Raw genomic sequence first — 18327 nt, 5'->3', positions numbered from 1 at the left:
AATCCTCACTGATGAGTAGGGAATGATGGTTCTCCAGGGAACACTTTAAAATTAACCATATCTTCTGAGACCTCTGTGGACAAGCAGGAGTATTAAAATGGAAGCACTCTTTACATGAAACAAGCACTTCAGGTTGCTCACTCTGTCAGTTCTGTCTGACTTGGTGAAGCAGTGTGATTCAGAGAAACGTGTCAGGTAGCTTTCTTTTTCAGGAAGGGTGGTTTAGGTCTTTAGGATTCAGGATAAGAGAAGAACTCACAGAATATTTTTATAACTTCTTTTTTTTTTTTTAATTTGTTTTTGTTTTGTTTTCTGGAACAGTTTTCTTAAGTGTATGACTCCCTCTCTAAAGTGAACAACTAAGATCCAAATGACTACCGTCATATGCTCTGAGATACTGAATTAGGGGCCTGTCCTAAACCAGATGAATTATTTGGTATCGTTTTTATGAGTCAAAAGAACAAGTGAAATTTTCTTTCAAATGACCTTTTCTTTCCTGGTTGTTACATGATTTCATTATTAAAAGATTTCATAAGTTAAATATCAGAATAGCAATGCAGCAGAGCAGTTATCCCTGTATTAGAGGTTCATGACAATTCATCTGTTCCCAGAGAAACATCTTATTAGTTCAAATTGTACATAAGCAAATTGAATTTAGTCATTTCAAAGCCCTGGAATATGGCTGAGATTTTGGCCATAATGCTAGATTGCAGCTAGATTGAAAATTCTGTTTGCATATTGCAATTATGTTTATGTTTGAAACATAAAATAGAATCCTAAAATCATTTAGGTTGGAGAAGATCTCTAAGATCATCTAGTCCAACCATTAAAAATGACATGGTTGCTACTGGAAGCAATGTTAGGAACCTCAGCTCCTGTGCAGTTAGGCATGATTTCATTGATTTCACCAGAGTGGAATAGGCAGAAAAGTATTTTGATTAATAGCATACTTTGCTCCATTCATCACTAACTGTGATAAAGCAAGTGAACTTTAGCAGATTAAAATTTCTTATACTGTATAACAAATCTATATGATTTAATGACGTTCTAAGCACACTTAAAAATTTTGCTGTGTCCTGCTAGGTTTCAAAGAACGTTGGAATGGATATGCTATTTTTGTTTTGTTTTGTTTTGTTTTGTTTCTTTTAATATATTCTCATGTTACTCTTTGGATTCCTTGTGAGTGAAACAGTATATTTTGATATTGTTTTTTGGATTTTCACCCCTGCATGAACCAAAAAAAGAAATCAAAGGTTAAACTGTGTAAGAAAAACCTACTGACTTGCACTTATTTCTTCTGATCCATACAGATCATAGCAAATCACCATATGCAATCTATCTCCTTCGCATCCGGAGGTGATCCTGTAAGTATTTATCAAAACTAAAGCTTTCTCTCGCATAGATATTGCTTTGAGGACTGTGTGACAAAATTTATTGCATAGCCTACTGAAAGAAAAATATAACTACAATAGCTCCTGTTTCTTGTTTCATAAATTCTTGATTGTTGCCATCAAACTCTTTTTGAGGGAAACTACTGACAAGCAGTCATGAATCCTGCTTTTTGAATGACTGAAATGAAAAGTATCAAAGGGCTGTGAGCATTCATATAATAATTGATAAGTAGAGCTCTGCTTTTCAAAGTAATGTAGCATAGTCTTATGGGTATTGTGTGAATTTTCATCCCGACTGTTTTTTATTTTGTCTTCTTTACAGTAATAGACAACTATGTTGCGTTTATATTTATAGAAATGTATGTACTTTTTATTTTTTCTACTTGTTTTGAAGTGTACATTGAAAGGAGTGTGCTAAATACTGCCTTCAGGTACATTAATTACACACGTGCAGTTTGAAGACAGGCTTTCAAGAAGAGTCTGGATCTTTCTTTGCAATTTTGCAAAGCTTTCAGAGACACCTACGCATTTGATTCATTTAGATCAAAGGGCAGACTCTGGCTTGTTATGCATTTCCCTGTTTTTATGAGTAGTCCATCTGAAGGCATATTAAATGTGCTCAAAAAGTATTTCTCACCTAGAAGAAGTGGGAGAATTATAAAACACGGACAAAGCTTACCTCATAACCTTAGAGGTTTGAAAGCTTTTAAACCTAGATTAATTGTATGTATGCCTTTTCCTTCATGTGATTATATGTCATTTATCAGTCATATAGTAAGACAAGGTGATTTATAGCCTGCTTTGTGAGTTATTTCTCTCAGTTCAACTCCATTAAGTTGAAAACAGGCAGAACTTCCTCTGTTCATTTCACTATCCTTGGTAAACATAAGGGCAAACTTCAGTCTTAGAATAGCTCTGCTGAACTCCATTAAGTTCCAGAAGGGAAAAGGAGGCCATATCACAACAATCTGGGGGGGGGGGGGGGGAAATAAAAATGGATCAACAGCAGCTTTGAAATACAACAGATTGCAATGGATGCTGTAAATGAACAATTCCTGAAGTGGGCAGAGGAGTGATTAGCACAGTTCCCTGCCTCCGTAAGAAGATTCTTCGCTCCCCATCTGCCATCCCAAATGCTAAGTCCTGGAAACACCATTGCACACTGCCCACTGATCGAGTGATTTACCAGAGAAGAAGAGAGGAGCAGCAGTAGAGATTGGATTTGGAGTAAACAAGCTCTTCCAAGTGTTTTAGAGAAAATCACGTTACTGAGTCAGCAAGCTACCAGAGATATCAAATTGCATCGTATAAGGGAGCCTGTAAGAGACAGTGAAATTGTAAAGTTGCATTCCCAGTAAGACCACAGCATGGTGACTTCATTCTGAGGGTGGAGAGGGCAGGTGTAAGGTTCTAATGACACTGTGCAGGCTCATCTCAGCAGGCTAGTATCTGGTAAACTTGTTCATGAAGCAGGTGGTTCCTTTGTTCTGAGAGAGCACAGGAAAGAGGACAAATGCTAGGGATGTGACTTAAGCCACTGCTTTATTAACCCATCTGTAGATTATCAGAACATAACTTTAATCGGGCCTCAATGATTTCCATTTAGTGGAGGACTGTCATCACCACACCTTCTCCTGTAAACACAGTTGGGTCACAGCCCATAAGCTCATCTCCTTCTAGGGAGAAAGGCCATACTGTGCTAAACATGAGGAGCCCAGATCTGTGCCCAGACTACTTAAGGGAATGCCTTCCTTATACTGAATTTTGAAGTTTGGTTTATTTAGAAGCAAGACTGCCCCCACTTCTCAACCCACCCAGTTTTCTGCTCTGGATTTCTGCCACACATTTGTGCCAGCAATTAGCTTTGCAACTTTCCTCCCACTCCCTAAGCGTTAATTGCCTTTATCACTCAAAATATATCCACTGGAAAAGCATTCCACAGTCTTGGAGAACAGCTTGAGTACCATATATATATATGTAATATTCCCCTTTTCAATGAGTCAGTTTCTGGCTTTGTGCATGGGAGCTTAAAATCTTTCTACCAAATCCTTTTACACACCATTTCAGGATCATTTTTAGTTTATTTCTAAGACTGTGTTCTGGTTCTGCTTTAGCAATCTTTAGCCCCTCCTTATGATCCACCCTCATTTTTAATCCATAGTCATTTCAGGTGTCTGTTTCCAGGCTGCTAGACAAGACATCTGGTTTTGGAGATGCCTGTTAAGATAGAGGGAGATCTCTTACGTTTTCATGAGACAGATCTCTGAAAGGTCCCTTAGAACAGTAGCTTTTCAGTTTCTGTCCAGATGATGCCTCCAAAAGCATACACTTTTGATGGGAGTCTTTTAATTTATCCACTGTGAAATGCACTTACTTCTTGTGCTTAGTGGTTCATCATAGCTCAAATCTGAAAAAAAACTGTAAATGAAATGAAATATATGTGGTTTCAGTCTCTTGCACCCACATCTAGAAGAGCTATGAGATAAATCTATTATTTACTTAGGCATAAATATATCCATTAGTTACGTCTGTACTAGTGAATAAAATAACCCATGGCTTGCTTTAAGGCCATAAATCCAATCAGAAATTTGCTTCTGTGCATCCACTCTCTTTCCTCCCAGTGGTCTCGTGGGATCAGTGCCCAGCATGTGTTGTTCCCTTGGACAGTTTCAGGGCATTGCATAGGAAAACAGCACAGGCAAGCAAGGGAGAGTAGCAACATTTAAGCATCATGAACAACCGGGGGTACAGCTTTCAGGCTTCTATTTTGGCCCTGTTTTATTTACCATTATAGACATAGCTAGTTTTCTTTTCACATTAGCTGTTGATTTGTGTCATTACTTCCACTCAAGTCATAGCCCAGACACTATGTCACTGGGTTCTTAAGAAATGAATAGGCAAAGTGCTAAGGGTAGTCCTCTCTGCTGTATTTTTTTTTTTCTTTTTCGTCCAGACCAACCTCGTTACAGCTGTGTCTGAGTGCCTTCCAATAGTGCATTATGTGACATGGCTATCCACCTGTCACCAGAACCATGAGTGTGCTTTATCATTTCCCTTATCATCCACTTAGGAAGGAAATTACGTATACATGCAGCACGGTGATTTGTTTTGGTAGGGGTGTGTGCATGCTTGTGCTACAGAGAGCTAAGTTAAAAAAAAAGTCTATCATTTCATTGAAGACTGGTGTTTGCTATGACATTAGATCTTGACATAACAGTCAATGGTCTTCAATTAGTATCCGATCTCTACCTCAATTAACTTTAGATATACATGAATATCCAGGCATGTCAAGATATACTGGATCTAACCAAAGCTTCCTGACTGCATCAAAGAACACTGACATTTTCCAGATATGCTAGTAGGCCTCATGGTATCTGGGTGAACTGGCCTTTCTGTTTCATCTCCATGGTGATAAAAGTTTGCACCACTTGTGCATCATGCGAGTGTTGTAGGAGAGTAAGCAAAAAAATATCCCCAAAGATTTGAGCCTGCTCTTGTCAGAAAATCTACCCGGTATGTGGGAGAAGGGATGGATGAGTGATGCCCATGGGCTGAGGGAGATCATCTTGGGAGACTGCTTGCAACAGCCAAGCAGTACTTGAGCACCTCTGTTCCATACGTCATTGTAGTCAGTAATGTAAACACATCTGCTTGTCACCCATGAATAAACCTCATTGCTCAATATTTCTGAGGAACAGGGATGTCAGTGCTACTCTTTCTGCTGCAGAACCTGCTGATAATTTGTATTCTGTACCCAAATCTTTGAGTACTTGAAAGATGAGGACTTGAAATTTTTAATCCCTTCTAAATTAATCCTGACCCATGTCCTACTAGATTTGTTTAACTGATTTTAAATGGTTTTGTATTTAAATGGCTTCCCAATCAGTATTAAAACCCATAAATGTTTTTATAGGTTTTAAGTAGTGTACATCTGTAAAGTAAAACATGTCACATTGGGACCATGCCCCCAGGAGTAGATACACTCTCAACTGTGATAATTCAGTATGATCTGTGCAAGAATTTTTTACATTTAAAATATGTCTTTTTTTTTTTTTTTTTTAATTTTTAATAGGATACAACTGACTATGTTGCATATGTAGCTAAGGATCCTGTTAATCGGAGAGGTAAGTTAGAAATATCTATCTGGCATTTACTTTCCTTTGAGAAACATGAATTATTCATGGCATAATTTAGTCTTTTTTTTTTTTTTTTTCCCAATAAAACATAAATGCAGCCCAATAAAAAGTTGTCTTTGACAGAGTCATGGAATGACTGTGTAGCACTAAGAAGCTGCCATACGCAAGTTAGTTCTGAAATTTGGAACAGGTCTTTTCTGTAACTCATCTCCAAATATCACTTGGATTCTCTTCATCTCTTAAATCAAAAGCTTGCCTGTCTTGGCTGCAAGCTTCTAGGCAACAGCTAACTCATACCTACACTCAATCAAGATGAAAGAACTAAGCAGCCCTCTGATTAACTCCTCTGATTAAGAGTCTGAATCTGTTAGGTCTAAGTACATGCCAAATTCTTCCTCATAAAATATTGTTTGCTGAAGTTTTATTCATGGAGATGCCTGGTTCTATTGCTTTCTCAGCAATCAGTCAGGTATTGGAAACCTCTTGTTGATTGTCTTCAAAGACTGAGATCCAGTGCAGAGTTTCAAAAATAATAGTATGTTATAAGAGTGTAAATTACAGTGTGGAATAATAGATAAAGAACTCATTTCTGTTTGTAATGCCGAAAGCATTACTGGGTCTTGATACTAGACACAGAATATTGTATAATGTACCTGAGAATCTATTTATTATTCATAGATTCATAGAGAAGAAAAGACTACTCCAAAAAAAAAAAAAAAAACCAAACACAAAAACAAAACAAAACACTGAAGCACTTCCAACAGGATTTTTGCAGAATTTAGACACTTTAACTTCAAACCTGCAAACTCCAAGCTGCCACTGAGCCATGAGCATGACTAGTTCAACAGTTTTGGTAGTTTGTGTCCTTTAGTTATCTTAAGTACCTCAATGATCTGTTGTGATCATGTGCAGTAATGTCCAGACTTGGCAATGTTAACTCAGAAGTAGTACTTGAATATTAGTGAAACATCTAGAAAATGTATGTGGAGTGGGAGGAAGGGAGACAGTTCAGCTCTTCATGGTGCTTATTATGTTTCAACATCATGTGCCTTCCTCTTGAAAGGCTCATGCACGAAGCTGGAGGCAATACAGTGTGGAGCAGCACTCCAGCTGCTCTTGTTTTACAGCACTGCTCTTCTGAGTTGGAAAGAAAGAGATCTTGGTGGCAGTGTAGTGGACTGGCATTGTAGCCTGACAGTTTCTTGTTATGCTTGTCTATCCTGGAATAAGGAGTCATCTAAGTGCCTGATATTGTTTTGTTTTTTTTTTTGTGAAGCATTTATATCAAGCTATTTCTCATTTTTTAAGAAAGGTTTGACAGATTGAAGTCTGTAGGTCTCCAGCTGCAGTTCACGTCCTCCATCCTTCATATCATTTATTTCTCCTTTAACTTTTCTACATAGTCTAGGTAATGACTGTTATTTTTTGAAGTAATCTAATATTAATCTCAACAATCTATAATAGAGGTTGCACTTTCCTATTCTTATTTGCTTCTGGCTTAATCATTAGCTGGTTTTCTCATTAGCCATTTTTGCTGCTGTGTAGCGATGTTATCTCAGGTGAAATTCTTTAATGCTGTAATCTTTCATCCTCCTTAGCCAAAGCTTTCCATAAGAGGTTTTCCCAATTGCATGTATACCTCAGATCAGTGACTTTGCATGTGCCTAGTATTAAAACTCATTTTTCAAAAGGTCTAATTTACCAAGGGTAAATTGCTGTGTTTTACCCTCACTGGCCATTCCATCAACCTTTATGTTATCTATAAATCACTTCAGAAGTGAGTTTGATTTTACTTCTGTATCTCACAGAAAGTGTTACTGCTGCTCTTATTGACACTAGGACCAATGTTGTACTACAGTTTGCACATTCATATTAGACTCATTTACTCCTATGGTTGGAAAAGGTGTCTTCATGCTTTATATTCTGGATCTAGATAGCTGTAGACTGTCTGTCTTCCACTGTAACCTACACAAGAAATCATCTCTGTGTAAGCCAAACTTTCTCAACCTTTTACAAGAAGCACATCTCCTACCTGCTGAAAGTCCATTCACGTATCCAAGGAAACAGGTTATTCATTATGTCACCTACTGAAACTACTTAATGACTCATGCTTCATTTCAGCTCCAGACAGGTATAGCAGTAAGCAATGTCGCCTCTTTAAATGCCCTCTCTAGTTACAGAGTGAAAAAATTATAGCTTTCTTTAATCTAACTACTGTGGGTCCACTTTCCCAGAGATATTTCCTGTACCTTATCTGGGACTGATTGTTCACCACCACCAACATTGGTGCAGAGAGTGTAAACAGCAAATATTCTGCTGCTAGCCAGGGATGTCAGCCTCTGCCTCTGAATATGTGGAGGGTCCTGGTTTTGGCTGTCAAGTCTACTTTCAACATGCATCCTTTTTATTACTGCAACCGTAACAGGGTCCGCAATGTAGGAAGTATTGTTATTATTGCTCTTCCTTCAGCTTGAAATTTGAAAAAAAATAGGAACTTGAAGAGAACAACTTGGAAACTTGGGGTGATAATCAGAACATGACAGAATGGTTAAGGTTAGAAGGGACCTCTGGAGGTTATTTGGTCCAAGCAAGGACAAGTAGGGACACCTAGAGCAAGTTGTCCAGGACCATGTCCAGGGGGTTTTTGAAGACCTCTAATGACGGAGGCTCCAGAACCTCTCTGAGCAACCTGTGTCAGTGCTCCACCACCCACACAGTAAAGAAGTGTTTGACAAGTGTTTGAACTGTCTGAAATTCAGACAGAAACTCTTGTGTGCTAGTTTGTTTCCATTGCCTCTTGTTCTGGCACCGGGTGTCACAGAAAAGAGCCTGGCTCCATCCTCTTTGCACTTGCCACTCAGATGTTTATAGGCATTGATACAATCTCCCCTATGCCTCCTCTTCTCTAGGCAGAACAGTCCCAGCTTTCTCTGCCTCTCCTGATAGGAAAGGTATCCTAGTCCTGTCATCATCTTGGAAGCCCAACATTGGACTCTTTCCAGTACATCTAGATATCCTTTGTACTGAGGAGCCTAGAACTGGTCAGCACTCAGGTACAGCCTCACTCCAGGTGCAGCTGAGTAGAGGGAAAGGATCACCTCTCTTGACCTGATGGCCATACTTTGCCTAATGCAGCCAAAAATACCATCAGCCTTACCAGCAAGGGCACAAAGCTGACTTATGTTCAAGTCAGTGTCCACCAGCAACCTCAGACCATTTCCTGCAGAGCAGCTTTCCAGCTGGGTGACCCCCACCATGTCCTGGTGCCTGGGCTTGTTCCTCCCCAGGAGCAGGACTCTGTACTTCTTGTTGGACTTTATGAGATTCACAGAATCATAGAATCACAGAATATCCTTGATTGGAAGGGACCCACAAGGATCATCGAGTCCAGCTCCTGGCTCCGCATGGGTCTACCCAAAAACTCAGGCCATATGACCAAGAGGATAGTCCAAATGGTTTTTAAACTCTGACTGGATTTTGCTACAACTGCATCCCTGGGGAGACTTTTCAGGTGTACTACCACCCTCTTGGTGAAGAACCTCTTCCTGATATCCAGCCTGATCCTCCCCTGTTGCAGCTTGACTCCTTTCTCTTGGGTCCTATGGCAGGTCACCAGAGAGAATAGATCAACACCTGCCTCTCTACTCTCCCTCACAAGGAAGCTGCAAACCATGATGAGGTCTCCCCTCAGCCTCCTCTTTTGTAGGCTGAATGGGCCTAGTGACCTCAGCTGCTCCTCATACATCTTCCCCTCTAGGCCCTTCACCATCTTCGTCACCCCCCTCTGGACACTCTCCAAGAGTTTAATGTCCTTTTTGTACTGTGGTGCCCAGAACTGCACACAGTACTTGAGGTACCAGCGCAGAGTAGAGTGGGACAATCACGTCCCTCAACCAACTGGCAATGTCATGCTTGATGCACCCCAGAGTACAGTTGGCTCTCCTGTTTGCCAGGGCACACTGCTGGCTCATATTCAGTTTGTGGTTAACCACAACCCCTAGGTTTCTCTCTGCGGGGATGCTCTCCATCTTCTTGTCCCCCAGCCTGTATGCATGAGTCAACCACTTACCCCGGTTTCATGTCATCCATCAGTTTAGTGAGGGTGCACTCTATCCCATCATCCAAGTTGACAATGAAGATGTCAAGCAAGACAGGACCAAGTTTTGACCCCTGGAGTACTTTGCTCATTATTGTTCTCCAACTAGACTTTGCATGACTGATCACTACCCTCTGGGCCAGACTGTTCAGTCAGTTTTTGATCCACCTTACTGCTTATCCAGTCCATAGTTCAACAGCTTCTCTATGAGAATCTTATAAGAAACAGTGTTGAAAGCCTTACAGAAGTCCAGGAAGACTGATCCCCCCACACAACCATGAGGCTGATGATTTCATTATAGAAGGTTATCAGGTTGATCAGGCATCATTTCCCTTTGGTGAATCCATGATGAATACTCCTGTTGTTTCTCTTTTCCTCAGGTGCCTTGAAATGGTTTTCAGGTTTAACTGTTCTATCACTTTCCCAAGGATTGAGGTGAGGCTGACTGGACTATAGTTCCTTGGGTTGTCCTCCTTTCTTTTGTTTAAGATAGGAGTGACATTTGCTTTCCTGCAGTCTTGAGGCACTCCTCCCAGTTGCCACAGTTGAGCAAGGACTATGAGGTGCAATCACTTCTTTTTGCCCTTGATGTCCCTGGACAAATTTAATTCTAATAGGGCGTTAGCTTTTCAGAACCTGATCCCTGGCAGCTCAGACAATTTTCCTGTACTCTTCTAGGTTACCTGTCTTTGCTTCCACCCTTTGTAATATTCCTTTTTGTTTTTGAATTTCTTCAGGAGCTCCTCGTTCATCCATGTAACCTTCTTGGCATTTTTGCCTGATTTCCTCTTTGTTGGGATGAATCATTCTTGAGCTTGGAGGAGGTGATCCTTTGTCCAGCTTCATTGGGCCCTTTCTCTCCAGGGCTTTATCACAGAGAACTCTACCAAGAAGAGATTCATCAGATCCCTACCAACATCCCTGAAGAGGTCAAAGTCTGCTCTCCCAAAGTCCAGAGCTGTGAGCTTGAATTGTGCCTTCCTCACTCCTCTAAGAATCCTGAATTGCACTATTTCATGTTTACTGCAGCTAAGGCTTCCTTTGAGCTTCACATTGTCTACCAGCCCCTCCTTGTTGGTGAGAATTAGGTCCAGCATAACACCTCTCCTTGTCGGCACCTCTATCATTTGAAGAAGGAAGTTGTTATCAACACAACCCAGGAACCTCCTGGATTGCTATGCCCCACTGTTCTGTCCCTCCAACACATATCAGGGTAGTTGAAGTCCCCCATGAGGTCCACAGCTTGTGAAAGTGAGACTGTTTCTATTTGTTTGTATAAAGCCTTATCTAATCAATCTTCCTTGGCAAGTGGCCTGTAATGGACTCTCAGTAGAATGTCACCTAGCCCTGTCTTCTTTTTAATCCTGACCCATAAGCTCCTCACCTATCCCCAGGTAGAGCACCATGTGTTCCAGCTGCTTATTGACATAGAGAGTAACTCCCCTTCCTCATCTTCCCTCCCTGTATCCTTCCATTCCAACACTCCAGTCATGGGAGCCATCCCACCACAGCTAAAATAAAATTAAAGTGGGTATAAAATTAATAAAAGCAAAGAAAGCATGGAGTAGTTAAGGTTGCTGTTGCTTTTGCTGTCTACTTATATTTGTAATCTTTTATTTGTAAGCTCAATTTAGAGCTCAAAGTTTTCATATAGCCTATTGCATTCAATTAATAACAAGTATGAATTTTATGGAGTTTCCTATCTTTCTGGACTTATTAACGTTGTGGAACTGATTTGAGCTCTTGCCTGTTGCAGTTACACACTATATCTATTTTATTTAATCTTTACAGTCCATTGTCTGAAATTCATCATGCTTGCTTCAGGTTTTACTGAAATGCACATACCACAAATAGGCCAATTATGCCTGACATGTAGGTGTTTTGTCATAGGTCAGTGCATCCCACTCTAATATAAAGATTGATTTGAATGTGTCAATCTTTTTCATGTAGCTTGTCATATACTGGAATGCTGTGATGGCCTTGCCCAGGATGTCATCAGCACCATAGGGCAGGCATTTGAGCTTCGATTTAAGCAATACTTAAGGTGCCCCTCTAAGATACCTACTTTCCACGATAGGTGAGTACGGTTACAGAAGACTGATAAAGAACATTCTTTATTTTTACTTTATAAAATATGCTATGGACAAATTTTCTGGAGATGAACAGGATTTAAATGCTTCAAAAAGAGATTTCTGCTGAATTAGCAAAGGAGGGCTTGCTTAATGAATCTGAGAGGAGCAGAGTCATTTTAAAAGAATGGACTAAATATGGATTTCACAGTGAAATTACTCAAAGTATCATGTGTTTTCCATCGTGGTTAATATGCAGTGTTGGATGGCCAAGAATGAATATTATTTGTCACATTTTATCATTCTTGTTACTGTGATAGCAGCTCCGTCAATTTGGATAAAGTGAGCTAGAGTTGCTGGGCTTCCCAAATGATCAGTGATGTTTCACTATTTCTGGTATTAGCTGGAGTAAAGGTTTTAGGAATGTAATGTCTCATAGACAGGCTTTGACTGCATTGTTCTCTAGAGTAATAATGTCAGATTTGTTGGCTTTCATACGTTTAAAATGCTGTGGTGGAGCCTTCTGTTTCCTTTAGTGATCTCTATTTTTATCATGGATCAGTATATGCTCAGTAACATTAGAATAAATCTTATTTCTTACATAAGAGTAAAATGAGCACATGGTGAATATTAAATGCTATTATTTCTATCTGGAAGCATTCTGTACTCACTTTGGAATGGAATAAATGACTGTTAAATGTAGACTGAAAGCACAGATCCTATCTCATGACTTCATGAAGTTCTTCAAGATTTACAGTGGTGATAGAACAGACATAATTAAAGACAATGTTTTAGGGCTTAGTCAGTCAATCAAGTAATAATATTACGAATGCTACTGTGAGTTTGTTTGTGGATTATTTAATGGTCTTTAAAGCTAAGTTTAAAAAAAAATAAATCATTTTTCAGGCTAAAGAATTTCATCCATTGCAAAGGGAGATGTAGATAAAATTTATCTAATCAGGGTATCTGCTGCATCATCCTGGCCAATGATAGTAGCTGAATTTTCAAAATAATATGCAATAGTGATCCTCTCACAGCCTGTCTTAACATGCTGAAAGTATTTGTAAGTGCTTTGCAAGTGACACACAAACTCAAGCACTCACTTTCTTACAGGGTGCAGAGTTTTGATGAGTCATGGATGGAGGAAGAGAGTGAGGCAGCAGAACATCCCTATTACAACAACATCCCAAATAAAATGCCCCCTCCCGGTGGCTTCATTGATGCCAGACTCAAAGCAAGGATTCCCACTGCTGCAGACACAGCTCAGGTCGGTGCATCTCTGCCCTCTTGCTGATGGATCCAAAATTTACATGCATACATATATATATATATATATATATGCATATATATGCATATATATAATATAAAATATATAATATATATTATATGCACATGATATATGTATATATCATATATATGTTATATATAAGATATGTGCTATATGTAATATTTATATGTTATATATATTATATTACACACATATATATATATTTTAAATATATATATATTTAAGATGGATATATTTGGAACATAAATGTGTAGTTAGTTTCATATTTAATGGGCATTGATCTAGGAGACAACAAATTAAGCATTTGAGCAAAGGGAGTTGAATTCTTCATGGTGTTAAAAAAAAAAAAAAAAAGTTCAGAGAAGAACCTGGGGGTTACTACAGTTTTAAGAAACATATCTGTCTCAGAGAGTATGAATTAAGAGTGCAAACAAACTAGAAACTATTTGATACAGAAGCTTCTATACAATCTAATACAGTCATTGCTAACATTTCATTATGTTAATAACTCAGCAGCAACTGATATCTAGCCAGGTTCCTAGGTAGGTCTTTCATCTCACACTGAACTGAAGCCAGCTTGGATATTTCTACCAGCGTTGCTGTCAGAGGTTTGACTCTTATCCATATAACCGTTTAAGAGGAGTTTTGAGATCCAGTACAACTCTGTTTAAATCTAGACGGGCCTTGACTGAAGAAAACATATTCCTGTCAATATCTAAGTGAGTTCCCTGGTACCAATGTGAGTCTTTCAGCTCATGTTTTTGAGGGTGTTTGGGGTGTCTACTGATCCCTTGTGTGGTTTCTAAGAAATGGTTTTCCCAGTCACAGTTTGTCAGGGCTGCCTGTGTGGAGACAAACATATTGAAGGCAATGATGTATTATTTGGGATTGCAGGGGTTGATAAAAGCAGGAAGGAGGGAAGTTTTCATGAAGGTCACCAGTAATGTCTTACTCCTACACAAATGTTTTCCTGAGATCTATATTCTGACACAATAATGAATCGGAAATAAAGAGTGGGAGTACACAGAATACAGCCAAGGAAATTGTCCAAGCCACTCATAATATATCAGTGTTTTAATGGTAATTGCAATTTTCTTTGTACATGTGTCCATTCTAGTCTGCAGCAGGAGTGGGAAGAGAGCGGATCTATTACCAGAGTCGTCACTTAGGAGACAAATTCAATGAAGACTGGCATCATGAACCTGTTAAGCAAGGTGAGTCTTACCATTTTGGGTTGTAATGTATCAGGATGTCTTGGGTGGGCAAAGCACAGAAATGTCTGATGCCTTGAAGACTTAAGTCAATGAGCTGCACTTTGTTGGTCCCCTTTGTCACGAATTTTGGTGTTGACATCAGTGAAAAGTGTTTGGTAAGTATTTCTGGATGAATTATTAAATGCACACCTTCACAAAAACTTATATTTTGCAGAACACTTCCTGTACAGATTTGCCCCAAACATTCAGCTATCTAGCTTGTCTGAAAAGTTCATGGTATTTAAAGACAAACTTTTGGTCTTTTCATAAAATCTGACCCACTAGGATACGCACAGTGGATTTTCCAAAGGTAGGGTACAAAGTCAGAATCTTTTTAGGAATGTAGAACAATGCACGTCTGTATATAATTTGGGCTCTACACATAACAAACACTGCATGATTTTAATATTGCAGTTTATGAGTTATAAGCAAACCACTTCAAAACATCTGCGTCAAATTTGACCCCTTCCACCTTTATGTGACAGCTTTGAGGTGTCTTGGGTGGACCATTTCTTTTCAAATGCCAGAATACGTTGTCTGTTGTTAATGTACACTGATTTGGGAACTTTGTTTCATTTCATCCCCAATGAGTCCCCAGCTAATTTGAAACTCACAGTCTTGATTTACAAAAAATACCTTTTCTCCAGAATAATTAAAAATAAAATTCACTGAAACACTGTTACAACTGTTTTCAATGGCATATTTTTTCTATTAGCTTCAGCAGTTACTGTCTTTCTATCTTCCATTCCAGGGAATTTTAAACCTGTTGTGATGGGTTTTGATATTATCGTCTGTTCATTCTAACAACATAATTATGTAAAAGATAAAAAATAATAAATAAATAAATAAAATAAACCACCATCTCTTGAATTTTCCAGGATCTCTGGATATTTATAGTGTGCCGGAAGGGAGATCACAAGTAACTTCAACAGCAGAGATGCCAACTTATGTGAACACCCAGCATATAAATATGGAAGCTCTATTGGCACTTCAGGCAGATGCTGAAAGTACCTTCAGTGGAAACGCAAATAATACCAAAGAGAGTAGCCCAGGAAAGGATCTATTTGACATGAGTGAGTTCCCTTCCTTTTCACTCCCTTTCTAGCAAGAGACTTTATGTATTAATTCTGTATAAAAATAATCCTAAAATTCTCCAGATTAAATTTTAGTATCCCTAGTGAAGTCACAGTGAGCCTTAGAATTCATGGTGGTTTCATATCTGACTGAGATAAAAATAAGGGTAGCCAAAGATCTGAAGCTAATTTGTATTAGATCTGTGTTAGGCTGCAGTCTATGTTATCCATAGCATCATGGGTAACTGTGCCAGAAGGAAAATAAATCGGGAGCCCTGTCATGCATGAAAATGAAGGAGTGATTGACTGGAGAACTAGCTCCTTGCCTGTCCTGTGAACTTGTTTCTAGGAAGTCAATGCATACTGCATTTGACTTTGTGCAACAAGAAAATTGAGAGATAAAAGTAAGTTCTCTCTTCTTCCAGGTAGGTCTACAGCCCTACCTAGCCGTTTATTTTACTTTTGAAGTCAACTTTCCTGGACTCAGTGTCACAGCTATAGTCTTCAACTAAAGTTTTAAGCATCAGTCATAATTTTGATGCTGATGCTACCCATATACAAGGTTTCCAGCCATGAGCAGATACTTAACAAAAAGTATGGGGAAAGCAATTTGATGTATAGAAAACCTTCCTTGTTCTGTTCATCTTACTTCCATTCAGTTGCTGACACGATTTATTCAATTTAGTTCATATTATTAAAAGGCAGTGAGACAAAGCAGTTGATGCCTACATGTTATCTGTAAAATAACATATCTACATTTCTGTAACTTCAGTCTACATGAAACTGTCTTCCTGGCATGTTTTTGCTGAAATGTGTCTCTGTTTCAACAGCAAAGATTTTGAACTGAAAGAAAGGGGGAGGTAAAAAGTTAAAGAGTGCACCTATCTATCAATATAGTTCTACAATGAGAAAAGTCTGCTGACTGAAATGATGGATGTTAACCTTAATTTCTAATAACCATGCCCTTAAAACATGGACAAGCTTACCTCTATATTATACACATTCTTTGCCTAAAAATAAGACAAACTGATTTCTCATCTTGCAGCCTGCATTAGGCTTTATTGACCATTGGATCAAAGGGAAAAGCATTATCAGAAAGTATGTCAACTAGTCCAAAGTCAGTGGTTTGTCAAGCTAAACATGTGGAGTAGTGCAGGCTGTAATGTAGTGAAGACATAAATACAAGTCAGATTTAAGAAACATACAACTTAGTTTAGATAATGCTTAAATCTGTGACAGCATACTATTTATCCTATCTCTCTGAACTAAATTAACTTCTCAGTGGCCCCACAGAAGCATGGCTATGTACCCCTAGCCTCTGAGCAGTCTACTTATAGCATGTGTATTGCTTCACAGTACTGCTCTCCAGATGTTCTTTAGTAAGTTTAGTGGACTCAGGAAAATGTGTCTTTTTAATATGTGCTAGATGGGCAGTTGAAAATCTAAAAGTGCAAATAGCATGTGGTAGGTCAGTAGAGCCTATAATGAAACATACACTGACCTATTTACTATTTCTGCAAGACTGTTGAGATATGCAGTGACACCTCTTTCCATTCCACTCTAGGGAAAGTAACACTGAGTTCAGGATTCAGCTGAAGTTTAAAAGATTACTTCCCAAGGGCTAATTTCAATTAGGTAAATCACAATAAAGGTGTTAACCTGTCTCTGTGTCCCAAAGTCCTCTTCCTAGGCTGAGGTTAGGAGTAAGCTGAGTAATAACAGCGACTGATCCTTTCCAGATCCTTTCCATGGGCTGGAGACTCAGTAATGGATAATGAATATATAATAATGGATAATATATAATAATGGATAATGGATAAATTAATATGTTCCTTGAAGAGAGACCAGATATGACTATAATGATTTTGGGTACCCATATTATGCAATTTATTTTAAATGAAACTGTCTGACGTAACCTGTAAGGCAAAAGAAAGCTTTGCACTGTACCAGAGCACATAAATACAGATGTTGACAATGGCCATTAATGAAATAAAATCAGTACCTTTCAAACGTTTCTGCCAATATTCGCTCTTAATTTTTATCACTGTCTTTGTGTGCATAACACACGTTTTTAACATATTATACTCTTAATGCATGTTTTACTACATGACAGATCAGTAAGCTTTGTAGCTTTGTAGTATGTTTTTTTTTTTTTTTTCAACATGATTTAACTCTTAATTATCTTGCACTTGTTTCTATTTCTATAACCAGAACCATTTGAAGATGCCCTTAAGAACCAAACGCCTGAGCCTGTGTTGAATAAATCCACTTCCGTTGAATGTACTAGTCCTCTTTTATCCAGAGCTGCTGACTGGACTACAATGGAAGAGCTAAGTACAGAGCCATGGTATCAAGGAGAGATGAGCAGGAAAGACGCAGAACAGCTGTTAAAGAAATGTGGAGATTTCCTTGTGAGAAAAAGTACCACAAATCCAGGTTCCTATGTGCTGACAGGCATGCAAAATGGACAAGCCAAGCATCTTCTTTTGGTGGATCCAGAAGGAACCGTAAGTGCTGATTACAGAGTAATACAGGCACTTTCTGACTTCTGTATTTTTTCTGAATATGTTTAAACTTGTTTACAGCTTAGGCACAACTGACCAGAATGACAGCTTAATGTAAGGTGTCATCACATCCAATGCTCTCCTGATACCTAGTAGAAGACATAGTGCATGCATACATGCACATTTCAGGGATAGCAGAAGACCTCCCGCATAACATCTGCAGGAGGTCTCAGGGACCTGGTTCCCTATCAATGTCAAACTTTGGCCACTGCATTATTAACTAAGTCAAAAGTGTAGCTAAGTCCCTTTTTGGTCTTCTAGCTGAGAAGTTGCTGGCAACTGTGCAAGTTCAACCAGCATTTGTGCTGGGAATTTCCACATGATCTCTGTCAGTGAGGACACAGATCAGGCCCCCCAAAGCCATTATATTTCCCCCCTCTTAAGGCCATGAGACGACTGGAGTAAAACTGTGCCGCATTGGGGTAAAATTGCTATATCTGTTTGCTGCACAGGCACT

The 18327-nt window shown here is 38.9% G+C and overlaps 1 protein-coding gene across 5 annotated transcripts in view; it reads left to right on the top strand.

The window, feature by feature from the left end:
• The window catches only part of SHC3 (SHC adaptor protein 3), a 65567-nt gene that overhangs the window by 41204 nt on the left and 6036 nt on the right, over nt 1-18327 (top strand). For all 5 annotated transcript variants that reach the window (XM_068666645.1, XM_068666644.1, XM_068666643.1 and 2 more), the window contains 7 exons: nt 1311-1364; nt 5464-5515; nt 11574-11700; nt 12806-12959; nt 14098-14194; nt 15112-15306; nt 17518-17813. In XM_068666645.1, coding sequence (XP_068522746.1) covers nt 1311-1364; nt 5464-5515; nt 11574-11700; nt 12806-12959; nt 14098-14194; nt 15112-15306; nt 17518-17813 — 975 coding nt within the window. The remainder of the gene's footprint in view (nt 1-1310; nt 1365-5463; nt 5516-11573; nt 11701-12805; nt 12960-14097; nt 14195-15111; nt 15307-17517; nt 17814-18327) is intronic.

The sequence above is a fragment of the Anas acuta genome, chromosome Z, assembly GCF_963932015.1.
Source record: "Anas acuta chromosome Z, bAnaAcu1.1, whole genome shotgun sequence".
In the NCBI taxonomy this organism is placed as follows: domain Eukaryota; kingdom Metazoa; phylum Chordata; class Aves; order Anseriformes; family Anatidae; genus Anas; species Anas acuta.
The sequence above is the reverse complement of the archived record's forward strand: the minus strand, read 5'-3'. Positions and strand labels throughout refer to the sequence as shown.